The following is an 18,141-nucleotide window of genomic DNA, read 5'->3' as shown; positions in this document are numbered from 1 at the left end:
TATTCCATATATGTACATACACACACACACACACACACACACACACACACACACACACACACGAACCCATTGTTCCTCTCAAACAAAACTAAGTAAAATTACTTTAAAATAAGTCAAGGTAAGTCTTGCAGTTCTTCATTCACTCCCAAAATAAACAACAGGCAGCATTCAGAGCATAGAAAGAAATTCAGTTTGGCTAAGTTGATTTCTCTGGGAAGGAGAAAAGGAAGAAGGGAAGGAAGGAGGGAGAGAGGGAGAAAGGAAGAAAGGGGGATTATAGAGTGGCTCTTACATCTACACAAGAAAATATAATCAAAGCACAAAAAATATTCCTCAAGATCAGTAAAATCCAGACATTAAAAAAAATACCAAGTTATTTCAAAACACTCAAAAAAAAAAGACAAGAATGGAAGATGGGAGGGAGGGAGGGAGGGAGGGAGGGAGGGAGGGAGGGAGGGAGGGAAGAAAAAAATCATGAGATCCAAAGCAACAACCAAGCAGCAGAAGCAGCATCAGCCCCATGAAGCTGAACTCTATCACAAGAACCAACACAGCCTACCAAGGAATCTCCAGAGGAACAATGACAAGGGAGGGGCCCCAAATCGATTCCCATTTTTTATTTCAATAATAGGCCAAGGTCAAGCCACAACTGCCAAAAACTTACCACCATTACCATATATCACCAATCATACACTATTCCTCACCACAAAGATAAAGAGGCTAACAATTGTAGCTTACTTAGCTGGTATCCATCTGGAGACCGCTAATGACCAAACTCTGCCAGCATAGTGAGTTACATATTCAAAATATTTTGATCAAGATAAAAAACAAACAGAAACCCACCCGGGATAACCAAAGCAGCACCCATAAAGCATAGCTCTTCAGCGTTCAACACTCCACTATTTGAAAGTGTTTCCTACTTCCCTAACGACTATGTGTGTCCTCTTCCACCTTCAAAGCCTCCTAGAATAGCATGGCCCCGACTACTGGGTGGTAAGGGACAGATTTGACATAACTATTCTTCAGCATTGCAAGTCACCCTTAGCTGATGACTATCCACTTCAAGACAAGCTGATGTCCTATCTATTGTCCTCTGTGAATGCTGTGTCAAGTTTGGCTTAAGACAACGTTCACTTCGAGAACAGTATATTTTCAATCATCCAAAGGCTGAGCTCTCCCTCTGTACAGCTCTGACTTGCATTATTCATCAGTCAGGTACTTCCCACGGACTGTATGAAAGACAAGTATTACAGATAAGATGTTCAAATGAAAACTAAAGGGCCTCTTTTTCTTTCTAATTTAGTCAACTATTTATAAGGAATAGTGCTATGGCTTGGATATGGTTTGATTGTAACCCAAGGCTCTGGTTCCATGGGTTGAAATTTGATCTCTATTGAGAAGTACTAAGAGAGTAAACAAAATTAACTTAACTATAGTGCTAAGAGATGGGGACTTTTATGATATGAGGAATAGATAAAACAATTAGGGTAACCTCCATTTGGGAAATCTCCAAACCTAGTGGTAGAGAAACCAGACAGTAGCTGGGAGCTTTCTTCCCTCTTCCTCTCTCTCTGTCCTACTCCCAACTCCCCTCCTCTCTCCTGCCCTCTTTCCATGAAAGGCCACAGAATTCCAGCATGAAGTCTATGTACCAAATAATGCCGACGGACCTTAGACCTTTAGGACTCTAAGCCAAAATAAAGCTCTTTTCTAGAAAGAAAAAAAAAGAAAGGAAGGAAGGAAGGGAGGAAGAGAGAGAGAGAGAGAGAGAGAGAGAGAGAGAGAGAGAGAGAGAGAGAGAGAGAGAGAAAAAAAAAAAAAAAAAACACATCTCCGGTATTTTCTGACAGCAAGTACAAATGGACTGGCAAAAACAGCTTATTCCAATATGACATATATCCTGAAAATTCATGATATAGCCGGGCGGGCGGTGGTGGTGCACCCCTTTAGTACCAGCAGTAGCAGGCAGATCTCTTTGAGTTCAAGGCCAGCCTGGTCTATAAGAGCTAGTTCCAGGACAGGCTCCAAAGCTACAGAGAAACCTTGTCTCAAAAAAAAACAAAACAAAAAAAAAATCATGATATAGAGGATCTAAAGTATAAAGAGGTCAATACTACTGAACAGTAATTTTGTAGTTAACAACACCTGAAAGAAATTCAAAGTTGAATAGAACAAATTTTGCATATATGTATTTACAATTCAATTAAATAAAGAACAAAAGCAAAAAAAAAAAGACTATACCCTGCTTAAAGTAGTCAGTGTCATTTAAAATGTATATTAAACAGTATTTAAAAAAAAAAAAAAGGAGGAGAGTGGTGGCACCCAGGGTAGATGGAGAAGGGGAGCAGGGATGAGAAACTCTGATTATTTAAGGAGGATCAAGTGTACCTCTTGGGTTGGCTTAGATATGGAGGGGAAATAAACAAGCATGACCACAGAGTGTATTCCCAAGATGCCCAATTAATTCCTGTTTTATGTTACCCAATTTACCAACTCAATTTCTCTTCTTGAACAAAGCTTGCAGCACCAGACAACACAGTGAATTTCATAAAACCATGAGTTCGTATGTTATCAATTCATTCCAACTCTACTATGGCTGATTTACTGTGCACTTATAAAACCCTCGCAGATGATGAATGTCACATGCTCATATTACTACAGAAAGAGAAAACAAACAAAGCTGTGATAAATATTTCACCTTCTTTCATTTAAAAAAAGACCACACAATGAAAATATAAACCACAAGGCAAATGTTTTATCATTCCCAGTGGGATATTTACATTCATCCCTGCTTGACAGCAATTCTCTACCAGAAACATCAATGCCATCCATCTCTGAGCCAACTGCTCTCGGGAGTTACCTATGACTGTAGAATCAAGGAGAGCCTCTCCTTCAGTGAGAGAATATACCTAACTTTCTAAAACTCATTAAACAGACCACTACCACTAAAACACAGATAGTTAGGTGCTTAGATTTTTGTATCATAGTGTTACAGGCATGCACCACCATTCCTGGGTTGGTAATTAACAAGAATTTTTAACTAACCAGAGAGTAAATTTTAAAAAGAACATATGTCACTATAATTGGCCTACAAAGTTCTACATGATTTGGCACTCAGCATTATGTTTTGACCTCAGGTCATTAATCTACTTGTCAACTCGCGCCTTTCAAACGGGCCTCCCTGCTCTTCCTAGACAACACCAAGGGCAATACCAAGTCAGAGCTAGCTATTCTGTCTGCATGGAACCCTCAGGTCCTAGAAATCCAAAAACAACTACCCTCACCTTCTTGCTGGTCTTTAGTGAGGTGTCATTTTTTTGTCAATGGAGGTAACCTAGACACATTTTTGTTGGGTTTATTATTATTATAATTATGTGTGTGTGTACATAATGCCACAGCACAGGTGAGGACAGCACTGGGCAGTTTGTAGGAGTCACCATGTGAGGAAACTCCAGTCAACAGGTTTCATGATAAGCACTTGGCCTGCCCACACATCTCACCAGCTAGACACTCTAACCTGCTACCTGTTCTTTACTCTCCATCTCTGATAACCTTTTTCAGGAGTACTTATCAGCTTCTCCCACCCTGTATGTCCTTTACTTGTCACCCATGGTCCCCTCTACAGTAGGTTACATAAGGTCTAGCAGAGGGTACAGAGGGTAGATATCAACGTGCACTGGGAAGAACGGAAATGTACTAGTGCGATACATGAGCAGTCCAGTCACACCACAGCCAGCACATTCTAGCCACAGCAGGATTCTCTCACAAACTATAACAGGAGCAGTAAAGGAGAGCAGCAAAGCACTGTGCAGACCTGCAGAGTGGGTAAGAAAAATAAATACCACTGTCCACAAAGACAAGTCAATATAGAACTGGTGAAATTGGAAATAAAAAAGTAGGAATGGGAGCATTTTACTTCAATCATCTTAAAATCAAAGAATCAAGTAGTACCTAAAAGTGTCTACCAGTAGGAAGCAAGAATTTGAATCAAGGGATATTTTAGAACTACATAACACTTAAAATTATATCCAAACATCATTCATAAAAATAAAACATAAAAGAAAAAATGTAATGGTATGTGACATCTTGGGAAGTATTCACCATGTGTCCCACACATCCAGAATTAATATGCAGATTATATAGATTATACAAAATGTCACAACCAAAGTACCTAATAAAATAAGTCCTATGATAAGCATTTCATAGTGAATAAGCGTGACTAGTCAATTAGCATACAAGGAGCTGTTCAACAGCATTAGTAGACAAGGAAATGCAAATTAAAACTAGAATGGAATATTTTTTGTTATTGGGTTCTTGCAGAGCTGAGGATGAACCGAAGACCATACATACACTTATACCTCTGCACTGCACCTTTTCCAAACAATGAAGAAAGTGAGAGACCTTGGAATACTCAGCCCTAAATGTGATGTGTCCATCAAATCCCTCCCCTCAAAGGTTCAAGGAACCCTTTGAAAAAGGAGGCATAAAGAGTCTAAAAGCAAGGAGGGATGGAGAAAGCTAAGAAAACAAGGCCCTATAAACAAAAGAATAGATGCACATATGAACTCACAGAGACTGAGGCAGCATGTACAGGACCTGCACAGGTCTGCACCAGATGGAGTCCTAGAGCTGAAAGGAGAAGGAACACACACACACACACACACACACACACCTAAACAGGGATCCATCTCTATCTTACAAATAAAGGAGTTTCCTCTCAGGAAGTCTCACTGGAGAAACAAACCACTCCAAAGGGGAGTAGAAAATGGTCAACACAAAATAAACTCAATGGCATCTTTGGAGGTTCTTTGTCTCAGAGTGTTAAGTCAGGACATTTTTTATTTTAAACCTCACAAGTCCTTTGCTTATATATTCTGTCTTTTGGTTTTGTGTTTCTATGGGATTCCCATGTGTACAAACATGTGCCTCTGCATCTAAATGCAGTTCTTGTGCTTTTTCTTTGGCTCTTTTTCTTATTTGGTTGTTTTGTCCTATTTCAATTTGGTTGTCTTTATTTTATTTATCTTATTATTATTCCTTAGATGCCTCCCTGTTTGCTAATGAAGAGACAGAAAGGATATGAATTGAGATGGGAAGGGAGATGGTGAGGAATTGGGAGGAATAGGAGGAAGGGAAAATATCAGAACATATTGTATGAAAAAGAATCTATTTTCAATAAAAGGGAAAAACACAGCAACAATTGATGAGGGATTCCCCTCTGTGTGCTGTGAATACCATTGGTGAATAAAGAAACTGCCTTGGCCTGTTGATAGGGCAGAACTTAGATGGGCGGGGAAAGCTAAACTGAATGCTGGGAGAAAGGAGGTGGAGTCAGAGAGAAGCCATGTAGCCCCACCAGACACAGATGTCGGGAACTTTACCCTGTAAGTCACAGCCTCATGGCAATATACAGATTAATAGAAATGGGTTAATTAAGATATAAGAGTTAGCCAATAAGAAGCTAGAGCTAATGGGCCAAACAGTATTGCAAATAATACAGTTTCTAAAAAAAGAAAAAAGAAAAACAGAGAAACAGAAAAAGAAAAAACAAAAACAAAAACAAAAAAATAAAACTTCAAAAAGTAAAAAAAAAAAATACAGTTTCTGTGTGATTATTTCTGGACTGACATCTGGGAACAAACAAGCAGGCCTTATTACAGACAACAAAGAGAAATGAGAAATAACAGAAAGGTTCATATGCTGATGGTAAATTGATACAACTACTGTGAAAAATGGTTGCATTATCTGATGAACTTGGAGATGTTCCTTCCCAATAGTCCAGCCAGTCAAATCTTGGTTCTGCATCCTGCAGATACTCATGCACATATGTGCCAAAGTAATATGCAATGTCTGTTAGCACATTACAACTTTTTTTTTTTGGTTTTTCGAGACAGGGTTTCTCTGTAGTTTTGGTGCCTGTCCCGGAACTAGCTCTTGTAGACCAGGCTGGCCTCGAACTCCCAGAGATCCGCCTGCCTCTGCCTCCTGAGTGCTGGGATTAAAGGTGTGCGCCACCACCGCCCGACTACAACTTTATAACTTTTAAAACATCCTGAAAAAAAAATCAAATTTTCATGTACAGGAGAATGAAGAAACATGATGCATAGTCAAGATAAAAGGAAATTCCCTACTAGTGTTAATAAATGAACTAGAGCAATATAAATCAAACATCAAGTCAGAGAGCAAGACTGGCTGTATCTTCTATGTGATTCCATAGATATGAAATGAAAACAAGACAACTAAATATGAGGAAGTGATAACACTGTGAGGAAGGAGAGGGAATAAGATTTACAACTAACAGTAATGTTTAGTGTTTCCTCTCTGACAAGCCAACAGGATCATGAACGTGGGTGTGTGAGTACGTGTCCCTGTGTCTGTGTGTCTACGGGTGTGCATCTATGTATGTGTGCCTATGTTTGCCTGTGTCTCTGTGTGTGCATGTCTCTGTGTGTGCATCTATGTGTATGTCCCTGCGTTTGCCTGTGTGTCTGTATGCCTGTGTCTGTGTCTCTTTGTGTGTGTGCCTGTGTTTGCCTGTGTGTCTGTGTGTACGTGCCTGTGTCTGTGTGTGTGCATCTATGTATGTGTGCATGTGTCTGTGTGTTTGTGTCTATGTGTGTGTGTGCCTGTGTCTGTGTGTATTATCTATGTGTGTGTGTATCTATGTGTTTGTGACTATGTGTGTGTGCCTGTGTCTATGTGTCTGTATGTGTCTATACTGTGTGTGTGCGTCTATGTGTCCATGACCAGATGTATGCAAGCTCTTCTGCCTTATAAAAATTTTATAAAATCCTGAACAAAAAGCTGTAGACTTACCTGTGACTGGCATACAAAGCTTGTACACATTCTTGGTCTGAGACTCAAGCATAATGACAGAACGTTTAAGACTCACTAGTAGACACAAATTAAACTAAAAATTTAGATCTCGTGTTTTGTTCATCTGACTCAAAATCTGATGCTCTATCCATTTAGAGAACCAGACAGGTAACTTGGCCAATTACAAAACACATGTCAATTTCAGTCTCCAGTTAGAAAGAGGAAACATCACCAACAGTAGAAATATTCATGGTTTCAAGTAAAACCCAGAGGGGATGGTAGGTAAACAAAGAAGCAGAGTAACCGTGAAGAAGAGGGCAGAGGTACTGAGAGATACAACACGAGCAACAAGTTAACCTGACTCTGTAAGTGGACGGGTGATGTCCACTGAGACCCTTTCATAGGAAAGCACTCCAGACACGGTCCTTCCTTAGTCCTCCAAATAGTGACAGGTATTGCATACAGAAAAGAGAGAGACGGTCTAGAAGGCTAAACTAGACAGGGCAGGACAGGACAAACTTCTCAATGAAATTTCCAGTGTCTTGTCTAGCTCAGAGGCAGAAAGACCAGAATATAAATACAATGTCATAGATACTAATGCAATTATACACAAGAGTACAGACTGAAGACACCAAGATTTATATATGTACCTAATAGTCCAGTAAATAAGAGAACAGAGGGCTGCTTACCTATGACCAGGGTGGTAAACAGCAGTATTTATCCCATGAGGATAATGACCACTAAAGCTGAAACTGTGACTCTCTTGGTAGCTCTGATTTGTTCCAACACTAAGTTAAAGAAAGCAAAACAGAAATAAGTAATATTAAACCACCATGGACACCAGTAGATACTGTAGCAGCTAGGCTTTAGGGACAGACAACACCAGCCATTATTGAAGACATAAAACAACCAGACACACTACAGTGGGGAGATGACTGATATAATCATATTGTTTAAAAGTCTGAAAGTTTCATATAAAAATAAACTACATGACCCTATGACCCAGCAATCCCATTGGAAGATAATGGCCCAGGAAGAATAAAAATGGTTATCCATAAAGACTTATGCAAGAATGGCCATCATACAATCTGTGTCATGATCCAATGGTCAAGAATGGTCCAGTTTGCCACAACCCCAAACTGAAAAGTCTATCTACAAAGGAATAAATAAACAAACCATGAGATACCTGTGTATATAAGTGTATATATATATATATGATTCCATTGATGTGAACTGTCTCAATAAGCAAAGCTAATTTATGATTAAAAATAAAGTCTTTGAAAAATAGTAGTTGTCATGGGTAGATTTGGAAAAGGGAGGGAGGAGGGAGCTCTCTAGTATGGTGACAATGTTCTATTTCTTGACAGTGGTCTGAATGGTACAAATCAGTGCACTAATCAAACTCACAGAGAGATACAATTAAGTTATGTGCATACCACTGTCTGCAGAGTGCATCTCTGAAAAAACTATGAGAAAATAATGAACTCTTAATAATATGCATTCTCAAGCATTTGATGCTTCTAATGCACTATGAAATACAAGAAATAAACGTATGAGTATTCACTATACAAGTCTTTCGAAGTGCCTAATGTATTTGCAATTTTTCATAGTTTGACAAAAAGAAATATCAATATCAGACACTAGCTCAGAAGAATAAACATCACATCAAAATGATTTCCAATGCATTTTTACCTGACAAGGTAACTTCTAAGTTCTCCTCGGTAATTGATGACCAAGAGCTCTGCAGACCACTGTGCACTTGCTTTGTATTCTAAAAATACCAACCCAGCAATGGCATAGCTCAAGTCACCAGGAAAAAGAGATGCCTGAAACAGGAAATTAAGTTATTATAGAGGTAGCAGAAAAATAGCACATAACTAGACAATATCCCAGACATTGGCTGTGAAACCAAGGTTAGACCACAGCAGGCTCCTTGAAATGTGCAGCCAAATAAGCACATTCCTATTCAAATTCCCTGTAAAAGAGAGGGGAAAAAGCAGGAGATGCCACTATTCAGCCTCTTCCCAGACATAAGCTGTCAAGTATTAATCTCCACTGCAACAGTCTATGCTAAAAAGACTTCAGGCACTTTCCACATGCCTACTCAACAATTCAAAGGGGAGGATGCACACTCAATGTCAGTCTTTCCATCAAGCACCTATCTAACCATGCTGATGGAGATCTGAAAGTCTCAGCACATTTGGAGGCATACATAACAGTATCTACCTAGAATGTGATCAGAATGCTCCATCTTGGCAAGAAATCAATGGACAGGCAAGGCCCTCTATTCTTCCATTACTTAAAAATGAGGCACAAATTTCTTTTGGTGACAGTGTCCCTCTGAAGTAGGCAGAGAAAAAAGAGGCACACCTAAATAAGCATGTGAGTCTTTTAAAGATCAGTTAGTCCTTCATGTATCTCCACATTATTTCCCACAGCGCAGCAACCCAAGCAATCCACACTCCATTGCCCTTTTAAAGCCACATCTCCACAGTTTACAGGACATAAGCTCCTGGCTCAAACTGTTTCTTTAGGTTTTTCACTTTTCTATCAAGCCCCATGCATTCAGAAATACAGGTACCAAATAAACATTTTATTATGCTAATCTGTCTCTTTTAAAAATTAATTTGCAGGCCCACAGAAATTAATTCAAGAAAATGGAGAAAAAAAGTTTTGTACCAACGTTTCAAAGAGTTCTTCGTGATCTAGAACTGTTCAACAAACACCCACAAAGGCCTAATCCAGACACAGAGTCTACAAATATGAATATCAAAGCACTTGCCAAATTTCACACTTAGTACCAAAGCAAAAAATGCAAACACCTCACAACATTTAACAATGATTACATGCTAAAATGATCATGTGCTGAATGTACTGTAATTAAATAAAACACAGTCTCCATAAATTTTACACGTCCCCATGACAACCACTTGAAAATGTAAAATTACCCTTGACCGCATAGATAGCGCTCATTACAGTCCCACTGGACAGCACTTGCCTGTTAAATGGTAATTTGAACCTTAGTTAGGTTTTGTGAACTTCTATAATCTGAGCTCTGTTCAGTCTTTCCATGTTTCCACTTGTTATTTCTTGGGAAAATCATTCCCTATCATTGGCTCTCAACATTAACTTCCTAAGTCAGTCCATTGCTTTTTCTCTACTTTCCCTTTTAAGGTAACAAAGTCCAGCTGCTCTAGAAGTTGACTCAGTTTCAACCACTCACGGGTTTCTTCCCTCACAATAGCCTATCAACAATCCATACCATGATAAAAGAGAAACTGAGATGTCCTAAATGAAATGATGAGGGCCAGAGATGGAGGAAGCAGTGCCTGAGGCCAACACACTGTTCATGCTCCAATTGTGACTTGAACCCCATCAGGACCAACCACCAGGCCCACACGCAATGTAGCTTGACTGTTCAGCTAGTCAATCCATAAACAAGGACTGCTTCATCCTAAGCTTCCCTGCTTCACATTATCCTATCCCTCCTTTCTATAGCAATGTAGATCCACTGAAACCGTGCTTCCATTCTCCTGAGACTACCACACAACCCTTCACTGAGTCCAGGAGACAGTCTCTAACTGGAGCCTTGCTCCTGAAGGACAGGAGAAATTTTCCCTGGACCTGATCCTTTGCTAGGCTCTACCTCATTGACTGGAAAAAAAAAAAAAAAAACCTTTTAAATTCAGACATCCCCTAATCTTAAGAGTTTAATCATTTCTGAGCCAGGCGGTGGTGGTGCACACCATTAATCCCAGCACTCAGAAGGCAAAGGCAGGTAGAGTCCCAGGACAGGCTGCAAAGCTACAGAGAAACCCTGTCTTGAAAAACAAAAAACCAAAGATTTTAATTTTAATCATTTCTGTTCAGTTCTTGTTCTAAAATAGCTTATCCCTACAAAGTACATTAACAAATACAAAGAATAAAAACCACATAAGTATAATTATCTAACTAGTTGCTAAATATTTTAAGATCATAGTTTATTATTCTCATTTATACTTGTATTTCACCTGTCTTCACACTCATTCACTGCAACTTATACAGAGAAGACACACAGGGTGGGTGATTTAAAATGTACACACACCGGGGAAATGACGAAGAGCTCACTTCCCATGAGGTCAAACACCCTTACAGTCCCAGTACTTTCAGCATACGCCAGGAGCGTGCAGTCATAACTCCATGCTACCCGTCTCCACTGGGGCTTTGGGTCCTTTGGAACTAGAGCAAAAAGAAAAGAGGCATTTTAAACAATATATAATAAAGAGAGAAAATAGTTTAAATGACTGTAGCTAGCATAAATAATTGGTAGGTACCTCATCTCCTAAAGTGATCTAATGCTCAGTCAAACAATAGTTCCCAGAAACCTACTTCAGGGCACAAACCATGGCAAACTTTGGCTCCCTTACTTCATAAGCAATGCAGCTTACTGATGCCAGAGCTCTGATAATTGCTGATCATGCCCTCAACTAGTAAGGGTTCAAGAATAAGCTACTCCAAATACTGATGAAATTGAGAGTAATCAAAAGCCCAGAGCACAAGTTATTAAACTTGTTACTGTATGGGGTGGCAAATCTAACTGTGGGAGTCAAGAAAAATGTGAGAATGATAAAAATATTTTGGGCACACAATGACCAAAAATGGAATAAAAATCAAACACATAATAAATCTGAAGTGTCCCTGGCAGTGTTTACCCATACTGTACTCCCTAGCTGTACTGCGGGCTCTGAGCACACAGCACACGCACCTTGGACATGCATGACATGTCAGACCATGTGACACCAAGGAAGACAGCCTGAAATCCTCACTAGGACTCAAAAATGACATCATAAAATGAACTAGTCTCTTTACTATACACACAAAATTGTCTGCTCTTATAGAAAATCATTGTTACAGAAAATAAAAACTTCTAATACTTTCCTATTATTTCTCAGCATGTATCAAATATTTGGACTGTACTGTGTTTGAATGTTTGGTTTTAAAATTGCTAGTTTTTGATGGCTTGAGAAACTTCAAAGAATTTTGGTTTAGAATTAGGGCACAATTTTAAATGGTATTAAACATACTTCTGTCATTTGGTACTATGTATTTTTGCAAAGCATATTCTCAGCATTGATGACTACAAAATCAAAGTGTCAGCCAAACTCTGCAAAACACTAAAGATGTTTGACATCATGCAGTACCACATAAGCAAGTACATGGATCTCATTAGTATGAAGGTTTGTTTTCCTCTTTAATAAAAGATTATACACACACACACACACCAAAAATATTTGTAAATACATTTTGTATAGTTTATTTTCAATAAATATTTTATTTGTAGATATAGTTTCTATATCTATATACCTGGGGACAATAAATTTCACAGACAAATTAGAGTCATAAGTAGAAAAAAAGTTAAGCAGCATTAGCCTAGAGTTAGTAAAACCAGTAATTATTCCAGGCCACTGAGTTCAGCTCCTCTAAAAATCCACAACATTTAAAGTACAACCGAGAGTTTTTAAGTAAAGGCAGTGTATATTATCAGAAGATACAATCTAAGAAATAAACATGAAAATAAATTATATATATACATATATGTATATATAAAGGCAGATAAATTAAGAGCTATTTTTAATCATAAAGTTTTAAAATTTTGATAATAAATATCTTAATAGTCCTAATAAAAACCATATGCAAATTGATTTTAAAATTACAAATAAATCTTCCATATGACTCTGAAGTCTCATTCCTGATTATTTTCAAGGCACATGAGATCTATTAGATAACTACGCTCCATGTTGTTACTTCATTATAACAAACAAGGAACAGAAAGTGTATTTATCAACTAATAACAGAAAAGTAAAATCAGATACATACATGTGTTTAATGGAATACTTTTCATATAAAAAGAATACAGTCCCATCATTTGCATCAACATGGAGAAACTGACATTCTTTATGTTAAATGAGATGAGCAGGCACAGACAATACTGTATAATCTCATTCATACATGAAATCTTATTTTTTTTGATTAAAATATTCTTTATTGAGCTTTTAAACACATAGTCACCCAGAATTACTCTCCTGATCATGATCTACTTGACACAAAAGTATTCCAGCCCAGAATGTTGTCAATAAGCTTCAATGGCCAGGTCAGACCTACTTGGTTAGCAAAACTGGCCCAGGCTAAGTCTGAGTCTTATATACCTTGCTTTGACATATTTCTTATTTCTCCCTTAAGACCTATGCCCTGAAAAACAGGAAAAAGGGGGATGGAATGCCAGCTCATACATGAAATCTTAAAGATGTTTTGTTTGGTTAACAATCATGAAAAGCCATTAAAAACAAAATTTTAATTAATAAAATTTATTCTTATGACTTAGCAAAAAAAAAAAAAAAAAAAAAAAAGCTGATCTCACAAAATCTGAGCACACATAGGTGGCTCCAGAGAGAGGACGGTGGAGGGGTGAGATGCAGACATGCTGACTGATGGGTACTAAGTTAGAAAGAGCGTGCGGCCTCTGATTCGTCCCTGCAGCCAGGTCTCATCTCCTCTTGCTCAGACTCTTACAATAGCCTTGTACCTACTTTTCACACGTGTGTCTCTCTTCTCTTCCCACCTTGGCATTTTCCAAAGGTAACTTTCCAAATAGGAAGATAAACAATCACATCTTCCTGTTGGTTCTGCTTCCAATAACACAAATACTGACTTCTCAATATACACAGACGATCCTTCACAGACCCCATCACGGTGTTTCAGCTTCCCCTCCATCACCCCTCTGAGACCCCCCAACACCGACCTCACCACCTGGGAAATAAACAAACCTGTGCCCTCCACATACTTCACTACCTCTGCTAGATGGTCCCTTTCCAGCTGCATCTCTCCTTCCTTGACTCTTCAACACAGACAGTGGTCTCTGTGCACCAAATATGCTGAGCGCAAACTCTTCTGAAGAATTTACCACATTATATCATGTTGCTTACATAACTGAATGTCCCATGGATCTCTGATGTCCTTAAAATTGAAGAAAGTGTCCCATTTGGCGTTACCATCTCAGGACTTCCCTCCTTTGCTAAACATCTCTGTAAACCCCCGAACAGACACTCAGACATCTGTCTGTGAGCTCATTCTAAACACCATCATCCTGACAAGGCAGCCGCCCATCCTCCATCCTACATGGTTTCTGTCAGCATATTTGGTCACACAACAGAAAATGACAAGAGCATAGGCTAATGAGCAGGTGAGGCTGGAGACGGAGCTAAAGCAGGAAACCTGCCCAAAAGTGCATTCTAGGGGAGCATGCGCAACAGAGTGAGACCTGGCTAAAGAAACCAACCAACTAATTAAGAAGTGGGACACTATCAACACAATATATTGAAGAAAACGAAATAAATTGCATGATCCTACTCCATTTCCTAAAAAGCCAATTCATGTGTACACAAGACTATAGAAGGGTCATTTTAAGTTATTAATTTCAATATATAAGAAGAGAGCAAATTAAAATGAAAAGTATTATTACCTTTTTCTACTTTCCTATATTATTCATTACAACTATGTTATCACATTTATTATTAAAATGAATCAAATAATAAGTTTCAAGCTGACTGTACATCACAAATGGAGCAGATAGAAAAACAAAGTAGACAGACTTAATCCTAACCAAATCAATAACTGTATTAAATATAAATAATCTAAACATTCCCTTAAATGACAGAATTATTTAGAGCATAAAAAAGGTAAACTCCAATCAAATGCTGCCTACCAGACACATATACTAAATAAAAACAGACAGCTACTTTATTAAATAAAAGCACACAGAGGATGGTGAGCTCCAGGCCAGCCTGGGTTAAGTAGCAATCCCTGCCTCAAATAAATAACAAATATAATTAATTAATTAATTATGGTTTGAAATTAATTATCTAAATTCCCATCTTCTACCTAGCAAAATGAAAGCAACTTAAAATCTGCATGCAAAGGTAAAAAGATAAAGGCAAAAGTCAAAGAAAATAAACAACAACAAGAAATCAACAACCAAATTGTTATTACTGCGGAACATTAGTAAACTGACAAAATTCTGGTTTTAATGAAGAGAAAGAGAAGATGATGCAAGCTACAAATATTAGAAACAACAAAAGCGTTATCAGTACAGATTCCAGTGGACAGTAAAGTGATAATAGAAAACATAAAATAGAGAATATTATAAACTACTTTATAGCTATGAATTGTATGAAAAATTTCATGCAAAAGTCAAAATTTTAAAGGTTTTTAACATCTGTTTTTAAAACTGAATCAAATCCTGCTTATAAAAAAGTCAACTTTTTTCATAAATTCTATAAAACATTTAAGGAAAAAAAACAGTTCAGATTCCATGCAAGCGCTTCAGAAAATAAAAAAGCAACAACACCCACTCCAATTTTGAGACCATCACTAACAAAGAATAAAACCAGGACGTGAAAACAAGTACATACCTATATTCCTCATGAATATAGGTGCAATATTTTGATGACTGTATCTGCATAAAGGTCTAATAATGATCGAGATCTAAAGGTAATCAAATATGATACTGAGTCGCTTGCTACTCAGAGATAATCAAAATGCTTATGGTTCTCTTGATAATTAGAATACCTGTGTCCAAATACCTACATCTAGCATGAAAACTGGGTTAAAAAGGCAACATGGGAAAGTCCATCTAAAACATTAGCCTAAAAAAGAGTTCATGGCCATCAGCAAACAAGTAACCCAGATTCCACTGCAGTTTACTTGTGTAGAACACATTGTGCTACAGTATTAGAGAAAAACTCCTGAAAATCAGATGATTTTTAATGTCTATTTTGTTCATCCTTGGTTGCTACTAAGAATGTATACTATGTTTTCAATAATAAAAAAAATTCACTAAAAACACAAAAATAAAGAGAGAGAGAGAGAGCAAAGTGATGTTGGATAACCTGAGACACTGGACTCACACTTTAAAAACTGAGTAGTTTGTTTCAAAGTCCGGGCATTTCAAATCGTTTATGTTCCTGATGTTTTTCATGTCAAGACACATGTTTAAAGAAACCATGCTTACACAGCATCTAACAGTAAGCTGAGGAGGTTTCAGAAAGAAAGAGGCAAGCAGGAGCCGTCAGCCTGCCCAGCCTGCATCAATAGGCCAATGGGCTCTCTCGGTGTTCCTGCAGTAGGCAATAGGACAAAAACTCAACACCACAGCTCTTCAAAAGTCTAATCCCATCTGCCCTTTTTAAGGCAGAAGAAGAAGACTGAACTGCCATCCATGGTCTGGTGAACAGAGTCAAACAACTCCCAGCCCACATTTCAATCATTCTCAAATGGCCTATCTTTTATAAAACAATAATTGAAAAATATCAAAGTGGAACCAAATAACTCCTATTTCAGTTTGCAGACTCTGCAATATGCAGTCTCAAAAATGCATTAACGACAATCTGGCCCCTCTTCTCCAGGCACACACATGAAATATCATTTGGTATATGGGAGTGATTCCCATAAAGATGAGTCAAATAATAAGCAAATGATCGTTGCCTCGCATTATATGAAATGGAGAGAAGCTATTAATGCAGCATTAAGGTCATAAATTCCGACATTCAGAAGCCCACAAAATAAACCATTAGTTCTCACCACATTATCTCATCTAGGCTGCCACATTAACTGCACGCACTAAAAAACTCTAACAAATACACGACGTACAAAATACAGAACAGTTGAAGCTTCCTATTTTCATGTTAACTTGTGGCATTTTAGTTTACATGCTGGCTAAGAGCAGGTGCCTAATGCAAACACTCAAAGGGGCCCTCCCTGTGTGTCAGGATCATGCCAACACTGAGTGAGCATGCTCAGAAGAGACCTGTCTCAGACTCCCTAAGTCTTCCACCAGCAAGAAAACTGCACTGGCAAATAGGCAACTGAACATCCCACATGACTCTTCTGTAGACTTCTTGACCCCTGTGCTGATCTGACCTAATCTAGCAACTATCAACGAGAGAAGTGCATGAAGTTAATTCAGGATATACCTGAGTTCCAAGTTGATAGTCAACATTTAAACACTGCTTCTCATTATCTTGAAAACGTTACTCCACAGAAAGGACTTACCAATGCGCAAGGTCGTAATGCGGTTTGTATACACACTGAATAAAGAAAAATACAAAGCCTGACTGATGCTATTCAAAATTGTACATATATACTATAGTATACAAAATATAAAATAAATATACATTTACTGATGTGAGATGTCCTTCTGCCTATGTGGTGCTTTTACTGGTCAATGAATGAAGCTGCTTTGGCAGAATATAGCCAGGCTGGAATGGCTATAGAGAGAGAGCAGGTAGAGTCAAGGAGATGCCAAGGAGCTGCCAAAGGAGGCAGATACCATGTAGCTGCCCAAGAAACAAGAGGTAACAAACCACAAGCCTCTTTGTAAAATATAAAATAATAGACATGGATTAATTTGAGATGTAAGAGTTAGCCAGGAATGCGCCCAAGTCATTTGCCAAGCAGTGTTGTAATTAATATAGTTTCTGTGTAATTATTCGGGTCTGGGCACTGAGAAACTAAAGAGCAGTCTCCTATAATTTACCCTCAAAAGTTTCCAAAATTAGCCAAGAACAGACAAATACATACTCATTCATAAAAAATAATTTTATAGCTCCCACAACTTAACAGAGACAAAAAAATCTATGTGACTACCATGTGTAACTAGGAATGTATGCAACTGTCATGTGTGTCTATCCTGTGTGGGAAAGCATGCTAGGCCCTAGAAATGTATGTAACTACCAAGTATGGGGAGCACTAGAAATCTTTTTTTTAAGCTGAGTAACAGAGGAACCCTGCCTTCAGAGGCTTTACAATCTGTTACAGTTTGATTGTGAAATATTCTCCACAAACTCGTGTACTTGAACATTTGGTCCCCAGGCAATGGTACCATTGGAAAATCTGTAGATGTTTTGTAAGTGGAGTCATCTAAAGGAAGTGTACCAGTGAAGGGTGGGCCTTGAGCTCTTACAACCCCACCTTGCCTGCACTCTCCTCTCTCTGCTTTCTGACTATTTAGCCAATGGAATGAGTGGTCACACACACCCACCTCCACAACGAACTGTAAAACCTGAGCCAGCTAGAATAAATGCTTTCTTCCTTAAATTCTCTTGGTCAAATACTCTCATTGTAGCCATTAGATAAGAAACACATAATCTAAGTTGGAAAAGAAACATCAGGACGAGGGTCGCTACAGCAGACGAGCATCAGAGTCGCAGACTGGTGAGGAGAGGGGCACAGAGGAAAGTCTGCAGAAGGAGCTGCACTTGACCTCACAAGGGCAGGCTAATGAACCAACGC

The 18,141-nt window shown here is 38.4% G+C and overlaps 1 protein-coding gene across 2 annotated transcripts in view; it reads right to left on the bottom strand.

Annotated features, from left to right (window-relative positions):
* The window catches only part of Nbas (NBAS subunit of NRZ tethering complex), a 291,403-nt gene that overhangs the window by 257,327 nt on the left and 15,935 nt on the right, over window positions 1–18,141 (bottom strand). For both annotated transcript variants that reach the window (XM_050141900.1, XM_050141901.1), the window contains exons 7-9: window positions 10,901–11,034; window positions 8,509–8,642; window positions 7,506–7,604 (exon numbers count right to left, since the gene is read on the bottom strand). In XM_050141900.1, the coding sequence (XP_049997857.1) occupies window positions 7,506–7,604; window positions 8,509–8,642; window positions 10,901–11,034 (367 nt within the window). The remainder of the gene's footprint in view (window positions 1–7,505; window positions 7,605–8,508; window positions 8,643–10,900; window positions 11,035–18,141) is intronic.

This window comes from Alexandromys fortis, unplaced genomic scaffold (genome assembly GCF_014885135.2).
Source record: "Alexandromys fortis isolate MF-2015 unplaced genomic scaffold, M_Fortis_MF-2015_v1.1 scaffold_30, whole genome shotgun sequence".
Lineage (NCBI taxonomy): Eukaryota > Metazoa > Chordata > Mammalia > Rodentia > Cricetidae > Alexandromys > Alexandromys fortis.
Note: the sequence above shows the minus strand (reverse complement) of the source record. Positions and strands in the feature narration are given on the sequence as shown.